Source organism: Acipenser ruthenus, chromosome 8 (assembly GCF_902713425.1).
Source record: "Acipenser ruthenus chromosome 8, fAciRut3.2 maternal haplotype, whole genome shotgun sequence".
Taxonomy (NCBI): Eukaryota; Metazoa; Chordata; class Actinopteri; order Acipenseriformes; family Acipenseridae; genus Acipenser; species Acipenser ruthenus.
The window spans coordinates 64,342,831-64,364,730 of NC_081196.1; the positions used below are offsets into that span (position 1 = coordinate 64,342,831).

General features: G+C 42.5%; 1 protein-coding gene across 1 annotated transcript in view; it reads left to right on the forward strand.

Moving 5' to 3' along the window:
• The window catches only part of LOC117407106 (transmembrane protein 131), a 95,575-nt gene that overhangs the window by 56,049 nt on the left and 17,626 nt on the right, over positions 1 to 21,900 (forward strand). Inside the window, exons 6-27 of the mRNA XM_059029494.1 lie at positions 1,213 to 1,329; positions 1,423 to 1,545; positions 2,565 to 2,645; positions 3,518 to 3,668; positions 4,001 to 4,057; positions 4,171 to 4,232; positions 4,406 to 4,514; positions 5,217 to 5,325; positions 10,611 to 10,764; positions 11,079 to 11,249; positions 11,500 to 11,610; positions 11,727 to 11,861; positions 13,346 to 13,450; positions 13,913 to 13,999; positions 14,972 to 15,124; positions 17,199 to 17,274; positions 17,377 to 17,491; positions 18,063 to 18,201; positions 18,545 to 18,654; positions 18,892 to 18,958; positions 19,499 to 19,650; positions 20,139 to 20,281. Coding sequence (XP_058885477.1) covers positions 1,213 to 1,329; positions 1,423 to 1,545; positions 2,565 to 2,645; positions 3,518 to 3,668; positions 4,001 to 4,057; positions 4,171 to 4,232; positions 4,406 to 4,514; positions 5,217 to 5,325; positions 10,611 to 10,764; positions 11,079 to 11,249; positions 11,500 to 11,610; positions 11,727 to 11,861; positions 13,346 to 13,450; positions 13,913 to 13,999; positions 14,972 to 15,124; positions 17,199 to 17,274; positions 17,377 to 17,491; positions 18,063 to 18,201; positions 18,545 to 18,654; positions 18,892 to 18,958; positions 19,499 to 19,650; positions 20,139 to 20,281 — 2,527 coding nt within the window. The remainder of the gene's footprint in view (positions 1 to 1,212; positions 1,330 to 1,422; positions 1,546 to 2,564; positions 2,646 to 3,517; positions 3,669 to 4,000; positions 4,058 to 4,170; positions 4,233 to 4,405; positions 4,515 to 5,216; positions 5,326 to 10,610; positions 10,765 to 11,078; positions 11,250 to 11,499; positions 11,611 to 11,726; positions 11,862 to 13,345; positions 13,451 to 13,912; positions 14,000 to 14,971; positions 15,125 to 17,198; positions 17,275 to 17,376; positions 17,492 to 18,062; positions 18,202 to 18,544; positions 18,655 to 18,891; positions 18,959 to 19,498; positions 19,651 to 20,138; positions 20,282 to 21,900) is intronic.

A 21,900-nucleotide genomic window follows, 5' to 3' on the forward strand; every position in this document is an offset into this window, starting at 1 on the left:
AGAGTTCTTGGAATTCAGTGGAGAGTTGGGTATAGGGTTAGCAGCATGAGTAGTCATGTGATGTGTAATAAATTGCATTGCAGTGCACCTGTCTTTTACCATTCATCAAGGGCTGTCCCAAGCTCTCAGGAGGCCCCTGTTTTTAGTGGGTTAGTGCAGATTATACCTCTGCTGTAGGTCAGTAACTGGAGACGGTGTGAACTAAGCTGTTAGATTTTAATAATAATGTCCAAACATCTCTCTCCCTTACACAGCAGCCTTCAAATTAGCATCAATTTGAAACCCCTAAGCACTGTGCAGCTCCCTGTTTGAGATGGTATTAAACCCCTTTCCTAGCACTGTGCAGATCCCTGTTTGAGATGGTATTGATTAAACCCCTTTCCTAGCACTGTGCAGATCCCTGTTTGAGATGGTATTAAACCCCTTTCCTAGCACTGTGCAGCTCCTTGTTTTGAGATGGTATTAAACCCCTTTCCTAGCACTGTGCAGCTCCTTGTTTTGAGATGGTATTAAACCCCTTTCCTAGCACCGTGCAGCTCCTTGTTTTGAGATGGTATTAAACCCCTTTCCTAGCACCGTGCAGCTCCTTGTTTGAGATGGTATTAAACCCCTTTCCTAGCACTGTGCAGCTCCTTGTTTGAGATGGTATTAAACCCCTTTCCTAGCACTGTGCAGCTCCTTGTTTGAGATGGTATTGAACCCCTTTCCTAGCACTGTGCAGCTCCTTGTTTTGAGATGGTATTAAACCCCTTTCCTAGCACTGTGCAGCTCCTTGTTTTGAGATGGTATTAAACCCCTTTCATAAGCACCGTGCAGCTCCCTGTTTTGAGATGGTGTTAAACCCCTTTCCTAGCACTGTGCAGCTCCTTGTTTGAGATGGTATTATTAAACATGTCACACAGCTGCATGCAGAAGGTACTGACTTGTAACCAGAATGCAATCAGCTGTCTCGTGCAGCACAATACAGCAGCTTCAGTGTGTTCTGAACAGCACTTAACCTTTCTGTTGATCTCGTAACACAAACGCTGTGAGGTCCTGTTGTAAGGCTGCCTCCTCTCTGTGTTTAATGTGGTTCATTTGGAGTGTTTGACTTGAATAAAGCCAAGTTAATCTGTTTTAATGATGGGTTTACTGCATGTTTCAGAAAAGTACACACTGATCTTAAGTATTAACTGATTTAGCTTTTTAAGCATTTCATCTTTTCTCTGACAGATTATTCCACCAGGAGGAAACACGTCTTTCGACGTGGTATTTCTCGCCCGAGTCGTTGGGAATGTAGAAAATACTTTATTTATTAACACGTCCCACCATGGAGTGTTTACATACCAGGTAAGAGCTGCATTGAAGTGGCCCGTAAGTACTTGATCTTCACTGCGAGCGGTTTCTCAGTCGCCTGTCTTTTTTTGTTTCCCCGCTCCTCAGGTGTTTGGTGTTGGGATACCTAACCCTTACAGATTGCGACCCTTCATTGGGGCAAGGGTTCCTGTAAATAGCAGTTTTTCCCCTTTAATAAACATTCACAACCCACACAGTGAACCATTGCAGGTAAGATTAACAGGGGGATGGGGAGGTGCTGATTTTCCTCAGTGATTCTGAAGTTGTCCTATCCCATCCAAAATGTGTTCAAATAACATGCAAATAATAATTGTCAAACACACACTGCAATTCTTTCTTGGCAAAATGCCTGCTTTCCAATAAGCGTAAGTTCAAATGATATTGGGAAGGTTTGTTTTGATTACGTTTTAGGGCATTTTGGGATGTTTTGAAGTGCTGTTTTTGCTTGATGCTTGTCAGACATCACAGTAATTGTGGTGACAGGTGTAATGAAGATGATTCCATGTGCTGCACGGTATCTCAGCACAGTGAAGCGTGTTTCACTCACACAGAGTGCAAAATAAAAACAGAGTACACAAAACCATGATCCCTGGCACGGTTCATCTAGTGAGACGACCGTGTGGATCTTTATCTAGTTGTGTTGAAAAGTGGCAAGAACATCTCCAGGTTGTGATGCCTGATGTAACCCGGGCCACTCTTTACATACTGAATGGCAGGACTGCATTATTCCCTCACTCTTTACATACTGAATGACAGGACTGCATTATTCCCTCACTCTTTACATACTGAATGGCAGGACTGCATTATTCCCTCACTCTTTACTGAATGGCAGGACTGCATTATTCCCTCACTCTTTACATACTGAATGACAGGACTGCATTATTCCCTCACTCTTTACATACTGAATGGCAGGACTGCATTATTCCCTCACTCTTTACTGAATGGCAGGACTGCATTATTCCCTCACTCTTTACATACTGAATGGCAGGACTGCATTATTCCCTCACTCTTTACATACTGAATGGCAGGACTGCATTATTCCCTCACTCTTTACTGAATGGCAGGACTGCATTATTCGCTGCCATGCGACCCACACGTCCCGTTGCAGTCGTTATTTCTCTGAGAGTTTCAGAATCTGGGGATGCCTGTGTGTGTGTTTCTGGTTCTGATCATCTCTCTGGTAATGTGCTAAATATGAAGAGTGCGTTTCCTGCTTTGTTCTCTCTCAGGTGGTAGAAATGTACTCGAGTGGGGGTGATCTGCATCTAGAACTACCGACAGGCCAGCAGGGGGGCACCAGGAGATTATGGGTGTGTGTCCACTCTCTTTCATTACTGTGCAGCACTGTGAATCTGTTATACATGACTGTGTGTGTGTGTGTGTGTGTGTGTGTGTGTCCACTCTTTTTCATTACTGTGCAGCACTGTGAATCGGTTATACATGTCTGTGCATACTGTGTGTGTGTGTTTGTGTTTTTGTATGTTCTTGGCGATTTCACATTGCAAAAAAGTTTTAAAAAATTATGGTAAAGAGGCTGTATTTGAGGAGGATGTTCCCAAAGAATATAAAGAACAATTATCGCAAATGTTTAAATGGAAGTCAGGCTTACATTTCCAGTTAATTATGTTTCCACATACAAGTTTCTATTAACGTATTAAAATGAGAGCCCACAGGAAGCACTGCACTGGCTTTTACCTTCCTGGGAGTTGGGCTGGGAGATGGTGTGGGCAAACAGTAGCACTTCAGCACCCCCTAGTGGTCAGCCTGGTGCGTGCAGGCAGAGACTTTCTGGCTGGACTTGATAACCTCTTGTTTGACAGCTGATCTTCAGTGTCCGCTAAGTCGGTTGCCATGATGAGGTAACATTCAAATTGTGTAGAAAAAAGGGGGGTACAATTGATAAACAATAGGTCAAAAAAATTTATTGCATAGGAGTTTCACCCATTCCAGGTTTTATTGGAGTTTGATTAGCCCCAGTGTATAGATAACAAGTTTGGGTGTGTCTTATTGAACTCGTAGTGAAACCAGCAATGGATCACACTGCTATGCAGTGGGAGTCTCATTGCCATCCCTGCAATGTAAACTCTATTGGTTCACATGTGCAGCAGCTCAGCGCTCGGTTCGAAACGTGTTTTCACGCAGGCCAAGGCAATTCTGTCTCTTTCTTTTAAATGCAATACAGGAAATTCCACCATTCGAAACAAAGGGTGTAATGAGGGCCAGCTTCTCATCACGAGACGCTGATAATCACACAGCCTTCATTCGAATCAAAACCAACGCCTCGGATGATGCAGAGTTCATCATACTGCCGGTGGAGGTGGAGGTGACAACAGGTAGGGCTGCATTCAAATATTCACACTGAATGAGCAGCTGGAGGTGAGCACAGGTAGGGCTGCATTCAAATATTCACACTGAATGAGCAGCTGGAGGTGAGCACAGGTAGGGCTGCATTCAGATATTCACACTGAATGAGCAGCTGGAGGTGAGCACAGGTAGGGCTGCATTCAGATATTCACGCTGCAGTGTGTGTGTGCGTGAGGTAATGAGGTGGTGTGAAAGTTTCAGTTTTACTCCCAATGTATTTCTTAAGTGATGTATTAAAAGCATTCCTGTATGTATTTGATTAATGAGAAGCACTAAAATATCACATTTTCATTTGTTCCAGAGCCTGGAATTTATTCTTCTATAGAAATGTTAGACTTTGGTACATTGAGATCACAAGGTAAAGTATCCTTATTTAGTTTAGTTTAGTTTTTACATTGTTTTACAAGTTTGTAATACCGATTTTTTTTTGTTGTTGTTTGTTTGTTTGTTTGTTTGTTTGTTTTGTTACAGATCAACCTAAAGTCTTAAATCTACATCTACTCAATTCAGGAACAAAAGATGTACCAATAACAGTAAGTAGCTGGTGTTAAAAAGACATGTGGTGGTGGTGGTGGTGTTCTTGTTGTTCTTGTTGTTGTTGTTGTTGTTCTTGTTGGTGGTGTTCTTGTTGTTCTTGTTGTTGTTTCTTCTGTTTTTTTTTTCTTGTCCATTATTGAAAACTGATTTGATGTTTCTGGTTTTGCAGAGTGTCAGACCAACACCATCAAATGAAGCTATTACAATAGACTTTAAGCCAATAACATTAAAAGCAGGCGAAAGTAAATATACCAAAGTTGCAAGTATTAGTTTTGATGGTAAGTCATGCTCTATTGTTTTGATGGGAAGTCATGCTCTATTGTTTTGATGGGAAGTCATGCTCTATTGTTTTGATGGGAAGTCATGCTCTATTGTTTTGATGGGAAGTCATGCTCTATTGTTTTGATGGGAAGTCATGCTCTATTGTTTTGATGGGAAGTCATGCTGTATTGTTTTGATGGGAAGTCATGCTGTATTGTTTTGATGGGAAGTCATGCTCTATTGTTTTGATGGGAAGTCATGCTCTATTGTTTTGATGGGAAGTCATGCTCTATTGTTTTCTGAAGTCTGAAATGTGTCTCGTTCACAATCTGAAAAATAAACTTCTCATGGCTTTGTCAGGGTTCTTTTGTTTTACCTAATTTATTCACAAAAGAATAATCTGTAACTGGCTATAATTGGTAAGATTTCAAATATAAATATTGTTTGTCTGACACCAGGTCAGCATTTGCAATCTTTGAAGTGTTGAGCCACAAACACATGCAGTGTGTTATATGAAGCACACTCACAAGCACATGCAGTGTGTTATATGAAGCACACTGTTATAGGATACCTACATGCAGGCTTTGAAGACATAGATCCATCTTGGTATGTTTTTGTTCTTTTTGAGAGTAAGCCAGGAATAATAAAATGAATTGAGACAGCAGATGTGGTTCAGCTCTCGTACGGATTCACGAAGATTCCTTCTGTTTGTTTTGCAGCTTCAAAAGCAAAAAGATCGGCCCAGTTTTCTGGAAAAATAACAGTTAAAGCAAAAGAGAAAAGTTACTCAAAACTTGAAATTCCATACCAAGCTGACGTTTTAGAAGGGTAAGTATATATTTTAGTATGCAAATCCCAACTGTGCTGTTCTGTGTACCTTATTATTATTATTATTATTATTATTATTATTATTATTATTATTATTATTATTATTATTTATTTATTTCTTAGCAGACGCCCTTATCCAGGGCGACTTACAATCATAAGCAAATACATTTCAAGTATCACAGTACAAGTAATAATACAATTAAGAGCAAGATAAATACAATGACTTTGGTTCAAGCAAGTACAAGTGTGACAAAATACAATTCAATAATACAGCAGATAACAGTGTCAGTGATAGTTGCATCAGGATATGATTAAATACAAAATACTACAGATGAAACACTTTGCAGATTACAGTACTCTGAAGTACAGGATTAAATGCAGTAAACTAGGGGGCAGATAAGAGCAAGTAAAGCGCATTTAAGGAAGGGTGATAGTGGCCCAGGGGAAAAACAGAGGAGTTCTACAGGTGCTGTCTGAAGAGGTGAGTCTTAAGGAGGCGCCGGAATGTGGTCAGGGACTGGGCAGTCCTGACATCTGTGGGAAGGTCATTCCACCACTGCGGAGCGAGGGTGGAGAAGGAGCGGGCTCTGGAGGCTGGGGAGCATAGAGGAGGTAGAGCCAGTCTTCTAGTGCAGGCGGAGCGGAGAGGTCGAGTGGGGGTGTAGGGAGAGATGAGGGTCTGGAGGTAGCTGGGTGCAGTCTGGTCAAGGTGTCTGTAGGCTAGTACAAGAGTCTTGAACTGGATGCGAGCGGTGATCGGGAGCCAGTGGAGTGAGCGGAGTAGTGGAGTTGCATGGGAGAAGTGAGGCAGAGAGAACACCAAGCGGGCAGCGGAGTTCTGGATGAGCTGGAGCGGACGGGTGGCGGACGCAGGGAGGCCAGCCAGGAGGGAGTTGCAGTAGTCTAGGCTGGAGAGTACCAAGACCTGGACCAGGAGCTGGGTGGCGTAGTTGGTGAGGAAGGGTCGGATTCTTCGGATGTTGCTCAGGAAGAATCGGCAAGTGCGTGCCAGAGTGGAGATGTGCTGGGAATAAGAGAGGCAGGGGTCCAGGGTGACTCTGAGGTTCTTAGCGGAGGAAGAGGGAGAGAGTGTGGTAGATTCCAGAGGAACAGAGATAGAGAGATCAGAGTAGGGGGAGGAGGAGGAGGGAAAGAAAAGGAGGTCAGATTTAGAGAGGTTGAGTTTGAGGTGATGCAAGTGCATCCAGGAGGAAATAGCAGACAGACAGGTAGAGATACGGGAGGAGATGGTGGAGTCAGAGGTGGGGAAGGAGAGGAAAATCTGTGTTTGATCTGCCTGTATCTCTTGATGTGGCAGGTGTTTGATCTGCCTGTATCTCTAGATGTGGCAGGTGTTTGATCTGCCTGTATCTCTAGATGTGGCAGGTGTTTGATCTGCCTGTATCTCTTGAGGTGGCAGGTGTTTGATCTGCCTGTATCTCTTGATGTGGCAGGTGTTTGATCTGCCTGTATCTCTTGATGTGGCAGGTGTTTGATCTGCCTGTATCTCTTGATGTGGCAGGTGTTTGATCTGCCTGTATCTCTAGATGTGGCAGGTGTTTGATCTGCCTGTATCTCTAGATGTGGCAGGTGTTTGATCTGCCTGTATCTCTTGAGGTGGCAGGTGTTTGATCTGCCTGCATCTCTTGATGTGGCAGGTGTTTGATCTGCCTGTATCTCTAGATGTGGCAGGTGTTTGATCTGCCTGCATCTCTTGATGTGGCAGGTGTTTGATCTGCCTGCATCTCTTGATGTGGCAGGTGTTTGATCTGCCTGTATCTCTTGATGTGGCAGGTGTTTGATCTGCCTGTATCTCTTGATGTGGCAGGTGTTTGATCTGCCTGCATCTCTTGAGGTGGCAGGTGTTTGATCTGCCTGCATCTCTTGATGTGGCAGGTGTTTGATCTGCCTGTATCTCTTGATGTGGCAGGTGTTTGATCTGCCTGTATCTCTTGATGTGGCAGGTGTTTGATCTGCCTGTATCTCTAGATGTGGCAGGTGTTTGATCTGCCTGTATCTCTTGATGTGGCAGGTGTTTGATCTGCCTGCATCTCTTGATGTGGCAGGTGTTTGATCTGCCTGCATCTCTTGATGTGGCAGGTGTTTGATCTGCCTGCATCTCTTGATGTGGCAGGTGTTTGATCTGCCTGTATCTCTTGAGGTGGCAGGTGTTTGATCTGCCTGCATCTCTTGATGTGGCAGGTGTTTGATCTGCCTGTATCTCTTGATGTGGCAGGTGTTTGATCTGCCTGTATCTCTTGATGTGGCAGGTGTTTGATCTGCCTGCATCTCTTGATGTGGCAGGTGTTTGATCTGCCTGTATCTCTTGAGGTGGCAGGTGTTTGATCTGCCTGTATCTCTTGATGTGGCAGGTGTTTGATCTGCCTGCATCTCTTGATGTGGCAGGTGTTTGATCTGCCTGTATCTCTTGAGGTGGCAGATGTTTGATCTGCCTGTATCTCTTGAGGTGGCAGGTGTTTGATCTGCCTGTATCTCTTGATGTGGCAGGTGTTTGATCTGCCTGTATCTCTTGATGTGGCAGGTGTTTGATCTGCCTGCATCTCTTGATGTGGCAGGTGTTTGTCTGCCTGTATCTCTTGATGTGGCAGGTGTTTGATCTGCCTGTATCTCTTGATGTGGCAGGTGTTTGATCTGCCTGTATCTCTTGAGGTGGCAGGTGTTTGATCTGCCTGCATCTCTTGAGGTGGCAGGTGTTTGATCTGCCTGTATCTCTTGATGTGGCAGGTGTTTGATCTGCCTGTATCTCTTGATGTGGCAGGTGTTTGATCTGCCTGTATCTCTTGATGTGGCAGGTGTTTGATCTGCCTGCATCTCTTGATGTGGCAGGTGTTTGATCTGCCTGTATCTCTTGATGTGGCAGGTGTTTGTGATTGTTCGTAGAGATACATCATGTCTGGTAAATCTTTTGTCACATTCATGTCAAAAACATTTATTTGTTTGTTTATTTAAGCAGGAGATTTGCACGTTGAGACCAAGGCCTCATTTACACGGGGGTCCTGGAAAACAATAAAGGACAAATACAATACAAGCAACACAATAAAAACGTGTGGATAAAATGTAGTCCACAGCAGTACTGGTACATTCTGATACACTGTGGGGCGTTTTTATTTCTATTTTATACAGACAGACAGACAGACAGATTAAATACATACACACAGTATGTACATAAATACAGTACTGTGCAAAAGTTTTAGGCAGGTGTGAAAAAATGCTGGTAAGTAAGAATGCTTTCAAATAGACATGTTAATAGATTATATTTATCAATTAACTAAATGCAAAGTGAGTGAACAGAAGAAAAATCTAAATCAAATCCATATTTGGTGTGACCACCCTTTGCCTTCAAAACAGCATCAATTCTTCTAGGTACACTTGCACAAAGTCAGGGATTTTGTAGGCATATAGTCAGGTGTATGATTAAACAATTATACCAAACAGGTGCTAATGATCATCAATTCAATATGTAGGTTGAAACACAATCATTAACTGAAACAGAAACAACTGTGTAGGAGGAATAAAACTGGGTGAGGAACAGCCAAACTCAGCTAACAAAGTGAGGTTGCTGAAGACAGTTTACTGTCAAGTGTCATACACCATGGCAAGACTGAGCACAGCAACAAGACACAAGGTATTTATACTGCATCAGCAAGGTTTCTCCCAGGCAGAAATTTCAAGGCAGACAGGGGTTTCCAGATGTGCTGTCCAAGCTCTTTTGAAGAAGCACAAAGAAACGGGCAACGTTGAGGACCGTAGACGCAGTGGTCGGCCAAGGAAACTTACTGCAGCAGATGAAAGACACATCATGCTTAGTTCCCTTCGCAATCGGAAGATGTCCAGCAGTGCCATCAGCTCAGAATTGGCAGAAAACAGTGGGACCCTAGTACACCCATCTACTGTCCGGAGAAGTCTGGTCAGAAGTGGCCTTCATGGAAGACTTGCGGCCAAAAAGCCATACCTCTGACGTGGAAACAAGGCCAAGCGACTCAACTATGCAAGAAAACACAGGAACTGGGGTGCAGAAAAATGGCAGCAGGTGCTCTGGACTGCTGAGTCAAAATTTGAAATATTTGGCTGTAGCAGAAGGCAGTTTGTTCGCCGAAGGGCTGGAGAGCGGTACACGAATGAGTGTGTGCAGGCAACAGTGAAGCATGGTGGAGGTTCCTTGCAAGTTTGGGGCTGCATTTCTGCAAATGGAGTTGGGGATTTGGTCAGAATTTAATGGTCTCCTCAATGCTGAGAAGTACAGGCAGATACTTATCCATCATGCAATACCATCAGGGAGGCATCTGATTGGCCCCAAAATTATTCTGCAGCATGACAACGACCCCAAACATACAGCGAAAGTCATTAAGAACTATCTTCAGCGTAAAGAAGAACAAGGAGTCCTGGAAGTGATGGTATGGCCCCCACAGAGCCCTGATCTCAACATCATCGAGTCGGGATTACATGAAGAGAGAGAAGTAAGTGAGGCTGCCTAAATCCACAGATGAACTGTGGTTAGTTCTCCAAGATGTTTGGGCCAACCTACCTGCCGAGTTCCTTCAAAAACTGTGTGCAAGTGTACCTAGAAGAATTGATGCTGTTTTGAAGGCAAAGGGTGGTCACACCAAATATTGATTTGATGTAGATTTTTCTTCTGTTCACTCACTTTGCATTTTGTTAATTGATAAATATAAACTATTAACATGTCTATTTTTGAAAGCATTCTTACTTTACAGCATTTTTTCACACATGCCTAAAACTTTTGCACAGTACTGTACATACATACACACAGTATGTGCATACATACATATACACACATACATACATACATACATACATACATACATACATACATACATACATATACATACATACATACATACATACATACACACAGTGTGCGTACATACATACAGTATGCATACATACGTGCATACATACAGTATGTGCATACATACATACAGTGTGTGTGCATACATACATACATGTAAATTTATTCTGTTTCCAACTAGTACCTATTTGTAATCTGTGGAAATAGAACACAGAGTCAACTGCCAATTCTTATTCTTGTGCCACAGTAATGCCCATATTGCTGATATCTGTGTTAGGATGATGTGCAATAAGCAGTGCCACAGTAATGCCCATACTGCTGATATCTGTGTCGTTAGGATGATATGCAATAAGCAGTGCCACAGTAATGCCCATATTGCTGATATCTGTGTTAGGATGATATGCAATAAGCAGTGCCACAGTAATGCCCATATTGCTGATATCTGTGTCGTTAGGTACCTGGGGTTCGACCACACTGCTACGCTGTTCCACATCAGGGACAGCCCCACAGACCCAGTGGAAAGGGCAGTCTACCTGACCAACACTTTCAACTTTGCCATTCGAATTCATAATGTTTCGTTGCCAGAAGAGGCGAAATCAATGTTCAGTGTAAGTGCTGGTCTGAGGCATGCGTTCTGATAGATTTGGTTTGAAGTTTATCATTTTAAACTGTAAGCAGGTGTTTTTAAGAACAGAGGCATCTCTGTTGAAATCTCTCACAGGGATAATGTTAGTATAAAAATGCAATACAGGGAGTGTAGCTGTAAATGCAAAACGTTACCATTTTTAACAGTTTTTATGTTTTTAACCTCTTTCTGAAATAACAGCATTGGTTATTTTGGCTTCTCGCCTGATTTAATTATTGCCCTGCTATTTTAAAACAAAAAAAACCAAACAAATGATGTGTTTTTTCTTCATCACAGGTGCTGAACTTCAGTGCACCGATTCTAGTTCCTCCTCATGAGTCCCGCTACATATTCTCTCTCCACTTCACCCCTGCCCGTCCCTCTATTCACATAGACAGCAACATCCTGCTCATCACCAACGCTTCCAAATTCCACCTGCCTGTGAGGGCTTATACAGGCTTTCTAGAGGCAAGTGCTGCTGTTCTCTATTACTGTCTCCCTGAAATATTGTACCACACCCCCCCACCAAGGTCCAGCTGCTCCCAGCCTGCCTGTAGCCACAGCTGCTGCAGCAGTGTTGTGTCGCTGCTAGGGTGTGCCTGTTTGGGTCTTTCTGGTTCAGGATGAAGGAGTTTCTGCGGGACTCTTAACAATGTAGATTTTAGGTAATCAGGGCAGTTACTAAGTAATACTCCTCTCTGTGCTTGTCCTTTTACAGCCATTTGTCCTTCCACCAAGCTTGGAAGAACGGTTCCTAGACTTCAGTGTACTGAGTGTCACAGAGTCCAGCAGCATTCTGTTTGCTGTCATTAACAGTAACCCTATTGAGGTAAAGCAATACTGTACCATCGGCTTTTGTGTTGTTTTGTGTTTTTCTAGCCTGCATTTCTGCTCTCGCACCAATTCCTTTATGCAGTATGTCTCTGTTTTCCTTTTCTTTTAAAGCTGGCAGTAAAATCCTGGCATGTCATAGGGGACAGTCTGACGATAGAGCTGCTAAAGTCAGACAAAGGCAATAAAACCACCGTCCTGGACAGAATTCAGCAGCTACAAAATAGCACTTTATCAGACCAAACAACAGTAAGTGCCCCTTTGCTGTATTCTTTGGAGATGGGGTGTTTTGTTTGCTCTTTGAAACCAAGTAGAGAGGTAATTGTTCCTTAAGCATTGATTTATGAATGTGTATATATTTATTTATTGAATGTATTTATTAAAACCTATTTGGTTTTACAATATCACATGAAAGGTGTTATTGCAAAAAAAACAATCCAATCTCAATAGCTAGGTTCAGTTCCATTCACTCTGTAGATGCAGGATGTGCAGTTTTGAAGGAGCCACGTGTTTTTTCATATGAAGAAATGATACATGGTTTGCATGCCTTGCTTTCAAGCAGTCTGTTGCTCTTGTGGTCAAAGCATGTCCAGGTGAAATATCCCAGAAAGTGCAAGTCTGATATGCAGTACAGCTTGAGAGCCAGGCATCCAAACTAAGAGCTTTGCTTAACCTTTAGAAGCTTTAAAACTTGAAAAGCGTGACTTTCTCCAGCTTCTACTACCTTACTGCAGTATGAGAGTGCTGGTGAATCAGACTCACGGCGTTGATTCAGACTGCTCTTCTACCTTACTGCAGTATGAGGAGAGTGCTGGTGAATCAGACTCACGGCGTTGATTCAGACTGCTCTTCTACCTTACTGCAGTATGAGGAGAATGCTGGTGAATCAGACGCACGACGTTGATTCAGACTGCTCTTCTACCTTACTGCAGTATGAGAGTGCTGGTGAATCAGACTCACGGCGTTGATTCAGACTGCTCTTCTACCTTACTGCAGTATGAGGAGAGTGCTGGTGAATCAGACTCACGGCGTTGATTCAGACTGCTCTTCTACCTTACTGCAGTATGAGAGTGCTGGTGAATCAGACTCACGGCGTTGATTCAGACTGCTCTTCTACCTTACTGCAGTATGAGGAGAGTGCTGGTGAATCAGACTCACGGCGTTGATTCAGACTGCTCTTCTACCTTACTGCAGTATGAGGAGAGTGCTGGTGAATCAGACGCACAGCGTTGATTCAGACTGCTCTTCTACCTTACTGCAGTATGAGGAGAGTGCTGGTGAATCGGACGCATGGCGTTGATTCAGACTGCTCTTCTACCTTACTGCAGTATGAGAGTGCTGGTGAATCAGACCCACAACGTTGATTCAGACTGCTCTGCTCTACCCGTTGTATTCCTATAGGTACCTGGCTTGTAGGCAGGTCACTGACTTGCCTTGCACAGTATTGATAGAAACAATAATCTTTACAACAATGCTAAATACACAAGCCTCTTGCAAGTATTGACACAAATGAATGTGTTTGCAGTGCCTGTCACACATGTAACAACTATCCTGTGTAAAATGTGTTTGTTCATGCAGTGGGGAATCGTAAGCCTGTTGCCGCACTGATTAAGTGTTGTGCCCCAGTCACGTTTGTGGGTAAAATAAACTGCCTTTGTTCAGCAGTGTTTGCAGGTTCCTTTGGGGAATGATTTGTAGGTAAATCTGTAATGATGTGTCGATGATTTTCACAGGTAATACTGGCTTCAGGTTACTATGCAGTGTTCAGGGTCACACTCACTGCAAAGGAACTCGAAGGAACATATGATGGAGCAATACAAATTACAACAGATTATGAGGTAACGCATATGTACAGTGTGTGAGTGGATATGTGTGGATATAGATAGGTACACATGTGTCATTCTGTGTTGTACTGTGTAGACACCAAATTATCTCAATGTGAATAATGAACCCATGGAGGGAAACCACAGTTGGGTTCATATGGAGTTCGAATTCAGATCTAATGTTTCGATCTTTGAAACAGACCCTCCCCAGGCTGTTGCTGTGGAATACACAAACCGGGACTGATTCTGAGAATATGCTGGTGATACTAGTATTGTGGCTTCATAAAAATGTCACGTAACCAACTGGCATACAAAAATGTTCAGTCGTGTTTTCATATGTACAGTAATGTGTCAGGTCTATTTGTGGTAGAGTTTGTTTTATGATTTGCTGGCCCCTGTTTTTATGGAGCAGTGTAATACGAGTCAGTGTGTGTGCAATGTACCTCAGCTCAGTGTTCTCCCGTCTCTGTTTTACAGATATTAACAGTACCAGTGAAAGCTGTTGTCGCTGTGGGCACCCTAACCAGCTCACCCAAGCACATTGTTCTTCCAACTTCCTTTCCGGTAAGGGAACAATGAATATTTGCATTTGGAAAGTCAAGATTTACTTTCTTAGGAATGGATGGAAAGATGGTTTAATAACACCTGCTTGTAGATTGAAGGGATCTTGTCCGCAGAAGCTGATATGTTGTATTTAGTTTGCTGGATATGTACCTGCATACACATACTGGCTATGCTTACAACACAGCATTGATACTCCTGAAACTGCCCCACTGTTTTTGACATGGGCTTGCAGCAGACTTCAAAGTGCCAGTGTGTGTGTGTGTGTCATGTTACATTCATTCAGAATGAGCTACAGCATGCTGATAATTTGCTGTCACACATCACAGCATCTGTACTGTGAATTATTTACAAGCACTTGAATCATTCCAATTGTAATCACATAATCGTGGTCCTGTGGGTGTCAGCAGATGCCATTGAAGAGTCTGCTGTGCTTTGAGACTTCTTGCATGATTTGTTAAAATGTTTTTTGTTAAGTTGATGTACTTGTATTAAAGTTTACTCTGAATATGTGCTGTGTTTGAGGAGGTTGTTCTCCCTTGTCAGCCAGTGTAATGACCAGCATCATTGTTTCACTGCCTGGAGTCATGTGAACAGTCACTTCAAGTGTTATAAAAAAGTCTGGTCCTTCAGTTGTTTTTGAGGCTGCACAATAATATCATAGATGAGCAGGAAGGGTATTTAATTGAGCCACACTTTAAACAGAATCTAGAATTATAGCTATATATATATATATATATATATATATATATATATATATATATATATATATATATATATATATATATCTCTCTCTATCTCTCTATCTATCTATCTCTATCTATCTATCTATCTATCTATCTATCAATCAAACCGTTAAACACATGCTGGCTCATATCCTTTAGTGTGACCTGTTTAAAGTCCTTTGTCTGTCTGTGTGAGGTCCTTGAAGACACATGTGTGTACTAATATCAGCATTGCCTGTGTCTTTCTCAGGGGAAAGTCGTTCATCAGAGTTTTAACATACAGAGTTCCTTCTCACAGAAGGTGAAACTACAGCACATCCGTTCTGTCACAGAGGACGTGCGCTTTTACTACAAGCGCTTAAAGAGTAATAAGGACGACTTGGAACCAAGAAGGAAATCCAAGGTGTGTTGCCTTATTTCCTGTATTGCAGAGCGCGTGCTTTACACTGATTTACTGTACATGCTGTTGAGACATGCTTGGGTTTGGGCTGGTTGGGGGTTTGGGCATGTCTTTCTATTGAAGCTTGTGAGGTGTATAACTTGTCAATGCTTAGTTGGATTGATCTGAAACTTTGCAGATGGTTTCGCAGGAGTGGGGTAACAGTATGGAGGGCAGTTTCTAGTGATGAGCGATTAATCGAAAATACGGTTAATTTCCGATTTATTAAATTAAACACTGAAACTGACTTCGAATGATTAATAAACTGCTCAATTTTAATCGATTATTATACTGTAAATCTTCACGGCTTCTTTATGGTCACTCATCATAAAAGGTACTTCTGCATGTCAGCCACTTTGGATTCCAGTGATTCGCTTCGGGCAACCACTGAAGCTGCTGTCAGTCAAAGGAACCACGAGACCCGCCCTCCTGTAAAGCTCCCATAATGCATACAAACAAAAGCATACAGGGAGTGTAGCGTATCAGAACTCTTCCTTATAGTACCTCTCAGGCTCCCGAGTGGTGCATCCGGTAAAGGCGCTCCGCGTGGAGTGCAGGATGCGCTTTATAGCCTGGACGTCGCCGGTTCGAGTCCAGGCTATTCCACAGCCAACCGTGGACAGGAGCTCCCCAAGGGCGGCGCACAATTAGCCAAGCGGGGGGTGGGGGGGATTAAGTCGGCCAGGGAGTCCTCGGCTCACCGCGCACCAGTGACCCCTGTAGTCTGGCCGGGCGCCTGTGGGCTTGCCTGTAAGCTGCCTGAGAGCTGCGTTGTCCTCTGACGCGGTAGCTCTTGGGTGGCTGCATGGTGAGTCCGCAGTGTGAAAAAAAGCGGTCGGCTGACGGCACACGTTTCGGAGGACAGCGTGTGTTCGTCTTCGCCCTCCCGAGTCAGCGCAGGGGTGGTAGCGCTGAGCTTAAAAAATAATTGGCCATTCTAAATTGGGAGAAAATAATAAATAATTGGCAACATCTAAATTAAAAAAAAAATAATCAAATAAATAATTAAATACTTGTCAGAGAAAGGAGGTGAGCGAGTGTTTAAATATTGTAAGTTCATAAATACAAACTATTTTTTATTTTGTTTACACATTCATCAATCACCTTATTAATGACGTTTCGTTCAGCAAGAGAAAAGCAGCGGATATTAAATGATATAAATACAGGGTCAGTCCATGTCAGATCAGTCCCCCTCCAAACAGAAGCTTCATGGACGTTCATATGAATATGTATTTATAAGTGAGCTCCCCAGTTCTTGTATTGTTTCACTTGTATGGCTCTGTTATTGTTGACTCGGTTTCTCATTTTAGTTTAGTCAGTTAGGCAGCTTAAGAAATTACTTTTATGTGTTTAAATAAAACAAAAAAGTTTCAAATTACAGTTTATTGTACTATGTTTCATTTAATACATGCAACGTAATACAAGAAATAATGGCAGCCAGAAACAAAAGATTATAAAAATAATTGTAATTATTAATTACTAACAATTATCTTTAGAATATTTTGCTCCAGGTTGCCATTCTGTCTAGTATTACATCATATTTAATGAGTTGTTAAACTTCCAGCCATGTTTATTATTATTATTATTATTATTATTATTATTATTATTATTATTACTATTATTATTATTGTTATATTTTTTTCTGTTCTGCAGCAATATCAACCCTAGAGAGTTAGGGATTCAAAAGAGCTTTAGAGAAGATTTCAGGCAGTTGAGAGCATGAGAGTGCGTTGTCAGATTGTGTGTGCTTTTCTTCTTTATTTAAAAGTGGTTTCTGTGAAGTGGTATTGTTTATGTATTGGTTATGCTGCATTAGTAGTGACTTCAATATAATGCATACTGTATGTTTTGTAGGTTTGAAATTGTTGAAAAAAGTTATTGAAATTTTGGTTATTGAAATCAGGATTATTTTCAAATATCGAGTCGATAATTGGATCGACTTGTAAAAGTGATAATCGCTCATCACTAGCAGTTACAGATTTGTTTGTACAAAACCGTACCTCTTAAACGATACATTCTTTTTCCTTTTGCTTTTCAGGTAGCAAATATTTATTTTGATGCTAGATTACAATGTGGAGATCACTGTTATGCTGGATTACCTTTTTTATCTAAAGGTCAGTAAAGGAATTGGCTTTTTTTTGTTTTTGTTTTGTTTTTTCCTGTGTGTTGAGTGCTGTGCCTGTCAAATAAATAAACCGTGAACTGTCTTATTCCAGGAGAATCGAAACCGCATGGGCTGGTGATGCAACAAGATCTGTGGGATGCAGACATGGACTTGCACCAGACTTTTCACAAGAGGTGGAGAGAATTGAAAGAGAACTCGGGGCATGAGTAAGTCTAATCTGTGCTTTTATTAGAAGAGTCCCATAAAGAAACTCGAAGAAGTTGCGGTCAGTGTTGGGGAAGTTACTTTTAAAAAGTAAGCCGTTACCACTGACTTGAGCTCAATTGTAACTAGTCTATGAGTAACTCATTGCTTGGAGAAAAATGTAACGACAGTAGTTACTGTTACAAATAATTACTTCTGAGGCACAGTTTGCACTGTACAGAGCTGCAGCTCAGTGTTTGCAGATCCAGTGAGCAAACCCTTCACTCCCTCCTCAATATAAAAAGCTTGAACTGTTGAAGCCTTTTGGATTTCCATGTTATTCATTAGCCTTATTTAATAATAAATAAATAAAAATGTATCTAAAAGTAGCTAGTTACAAGCTACTGAAACTGTAATCAGAAACCAGTAGTGTGTTACAGTATATGTAGTGTGTTACAGTACATGTAGTGTGTTACTCTAACACTGGTTGCTGTGTATGCTGTAAATAAGTAGCTGTCTGAAGTTTTACTTGCTTACAAATGTGTGAGTTTCTTGAAACAGTCAGTCATTTCTGTGTTGCATTTCACCCCTCAGGGCTCATGCTGTGTTTGAGGTGGATACAGATCTTCAGAAGAATGTGGATGCCAGAGTTACAGCACAGATGATCTGGCCCTCAATAATCAACACTCCACGTCAAATCATGTTCCCTCTTACAAACACAAACAGCTCTTCTGTGAGTGCCTCCTTCTCTCTGCTGTTCAGTGGAATTCAGAATTCAGTGGCTCCTGTGATGCTCTACCAGTGTTGTACATTCCAGAAGGCTAACCTCTGTGGTACAGCTAAAGAGTCTTTAAACTGAAGAAGCACAGCAAGTGTGCGGCGTGCAGTGTAACAAATGTGCAGATTCCAGAAATGCTGTAATGGCTTCTCATCTCCACCCGTCTGGTGGGGAGCAGCCCAGTCCCCTCCCATGCAGTGTATTAAAACCACAACTGAACTCAGAACATGTGGTTACAATGTGTGCATGCTGCTTCGAGTTCCACCTGTGAAAACAACCCTTTGAAAATGTGTTTCAGGGGGAAGAAGTTGTTCTCTCAAACCCAGCGGACGTTCCTGTGTTTGTCCAGGTCCTTCCTTTATCCTTGTATCCCAGCCCTTCAGCTGTTGCAGAGCAATTAGCACAGCGGTTAGTTATTAAAGCACTTTATCATTCATTTACAGAGATTTCAGTGTGAACCCGTGTCCTTACGGAAAGATTAAAACAGCTGTAGGTTATTGTTAGTGTTTCTTGCAGAATGAATTGTGTTTTGAATTTATAAACAGAGACTGAGAGATTTCTGATATGATCAGATTTGAGTGAAATGAAAACCATAGGAATTCTGTTCTATTCTGTTGTATTTATTTGGACTTTTCTGATTTGTAGGCTCAATTTGGGGAAGTTTACAAACTTGAATACAAAGACATTGGAGTTCCAGGTTCATAGAAACCAGGTAAGAAAGATGCATGGTTGTGTTTGTTATGTGATATCTCTGTAAAATATACCTGTTGAATGTTAAGAGCTGATTCTCTGATGGGTTTAAATCTCGAAAGCGGATAACAAGCCAGACCTGAATCCTCTCTAATGAATTACTAAAGATAAGAGTTTTAATGAGAACTACATCATTATCACATGACAGCTACACCTCTAAAGATAGGAGTTTAATGAGAACTACATCATTATCACATGACAGATGCACCTTTAAAGATAGGAGTTTAATGAGAACTACATCATTATCACATGACAGCTACACCTCTAAAGATAGGAGTTTAATGAGAACTACATCATTATCACATGACAGCTACACCTCCTAAAGATAGGAGTTTAATGAGAACTACATCATTATCACATGACAGATACACCTCTAAAGTGGCTGCTACTTCTTTATTCCCGAGGTGAGATTTGCCCAAGTTATTAATATTATCTGTGATATTAGTGGTACTGCTAAAAAAACCTATTTGTATAAAACAAACTATTCTATTGTATTTTCCAGAAGTCCTCAGTTAAAAGTAGCAGTGGGTTTGTGGAGGGACCTTCGCGTCCCTCTGTTTACAACATGATCCTTCAGCCTGGGGAAATGAAATCCTTCACAGTAAAGTTTACTCCACTCCACAACAAGACTGTCTCCACCTTCATTATTGTAAGGTAAATATCTGCGCTATTTCTGCAGCATTGTTATTTTCAACCGAGTATTACGGCATTGTTCTTTTCAACTTAAAATGCAACCCCCTCATTCGACTTAAAATGCAACCCCCTCATTCGACTTAAAATGCAGCCCACCCCCCTCCCCCCCCGGTTCAATTAGTAGTTTTACCCCAAACCCCCCACTCCCCCCGGTAATGAGTAGTTTTACCCCCCCCCCCCCCCGGTTCAATGAGAAGTTTTACTGCCCCCCCCCCCCCCCCCCCCCCCCCCCCCCCCGCCAGTTCAAGGAGTAGTTTTACACCCCTGGTTCAATGAGTAGTCTTACTTAGAGGTGTATTGTGTCATGTGTATAGAGGTGTATTGTGTCATGTGTATAGAGGTGTATTGTAACAATGTGTATAGTATTACAGTGGTTCCTTATTGGTCTTTTGGTGAGTTTCCTTACATCACACTGTACATGTACATTGATTTTGTGTCTGTCCCCCAAGGAACAATCTGACAGTGCTGGACTCTGTAGTTGTTCGAGGGCAGGGAACCACAGAGAGCCTGAAGGTTGGTGGCAAGCCCCCTGGCTCTGGGAGTTACCTGCGGTTTAAAATGACAGAGTCTTTGCTGAAAGACTGTTCTGATAGTAAGTATTACATGTTGTGGAAATTGGGTTCTGGTAAAGCTGCTGTAAAGGGAGCTCACACATGATATGGGTGTGTTTCTGTTGCACTGCATATGCACTGTCCAGTACATACTGCACCCGGAAGACAGGAAGTCTCCATATGGGTGTATTTGTCCTTAAGAAATGTAAGTGCTATAATAATAACACAAGGTAGAAATATTTTTGTACAGTACAGTTATTGCATGCTAGTTATTTTACAGTTCAGTGAATTGATATTATTACTAGAATAACCTCTCTCTGGGCAGATTTTAAACAGAATACAAAGAGCCAAGCTGTTTATATTCCCACAGAAAACACAAAGAGCCATGCTGTTGATATTCCCACAGAAAACACGCTCCCAATGCCAAGAGGTTCTCTTAGAAGTAGAAATCTCTAATTCTACACAGTGATGGACTCACATCTCCATTAGAAGGTGCTGTGTAGAGCAGCCCATTAGAAGATGAGGTGTAGAGCAGCCCATTAGAAGATGCGGTGTAGAGCAGCCCATTAGAAGATGCGGTGTGGAGCAGCCCATTAGAGGATGCGGTGTAGAGCAGTCCATTAGAAGATGAGGTGTAGAGCAGCCCATTAGAAGATGAGGTGTAGAGCAGCCCATTAGAGGATGCGGTGTAGAGCAGTCCATTAGAAGATGAGGTGTAGAGCAGCCCATTAGAAGATGCGGTGTTGAGCAGCCCATTAGAGGATGCGGTGTAGAGCAGTCCATTAGAAGATGAGGTGTAGAGCAGCCCATTAGAAGATGCGGTGTTGAGCAGCCCATTAGAAGATGCGGTGTAGAGCAGCCCATTAGAGGATGCGGTGTAGAGCAGCCCATTAGAAGATGCGGTGTTGAGCAGCCCATTAGAGGATGCGGTGTAGAGCAGCCCATTAGAAGATGAGGTGTAGAGCAGCCCATTAGAGGATGAGGTGTAGAGCAGCCCATTAGAAGATGCGGTGTTGAGCAGCCCATTAGAGGATGCGGTGTAGAGCAGTCCATTAGAAGATGAGGTGTAGAGCAGCCCATTAGAAGATGCGGTGTTGAGCAGCCCATTAGAAGATGCGGTGTAGAGCAGTCCATTAGAAGATGAGGTGTAGAGCAGCCCATTAGAAGATGCGGTGTTGAGCAGCCCATTAGAGGATGCGGTGTAGAGCAGCCCATTAGAGGATGCGGTGTAGAGCAGCCCATTAGAAGATGCGGTGTAGAGCAGCCCATTAGAGGATGCGGTGTAGAGCAGTCCATTAGAAGATGAGGTGTAGAGCAGCCCATTAGAAGATGAGGTGTAGAGCAGCCCATTAGAGGATGCGGTGTAGAGCAGCCCATTAGAAGATGCGGTGTTGAGCAGCCCATTAGAGGATGCGGTGTAGAGCAGCCCATTAGAGGATGCGGTGTAGAGCAGCCCATTAGAAGATGCGGTGTAGAGCAGCCCATTAGAGGAAGCGGTGTAGAGCAGTCCATTAGAAGATGCGGTGTAGAGCAGCCCATTAGAGGATGAGGTGTAGAGCAGCCCTTTAGAAGATGAGGTGTAGAGCAGCCCATTAGAGGATGCGGTGTAGAGCAGCCCATTAGAAGATGCGGTGTTGAGCAGCCCATTAGAGGATGCGGT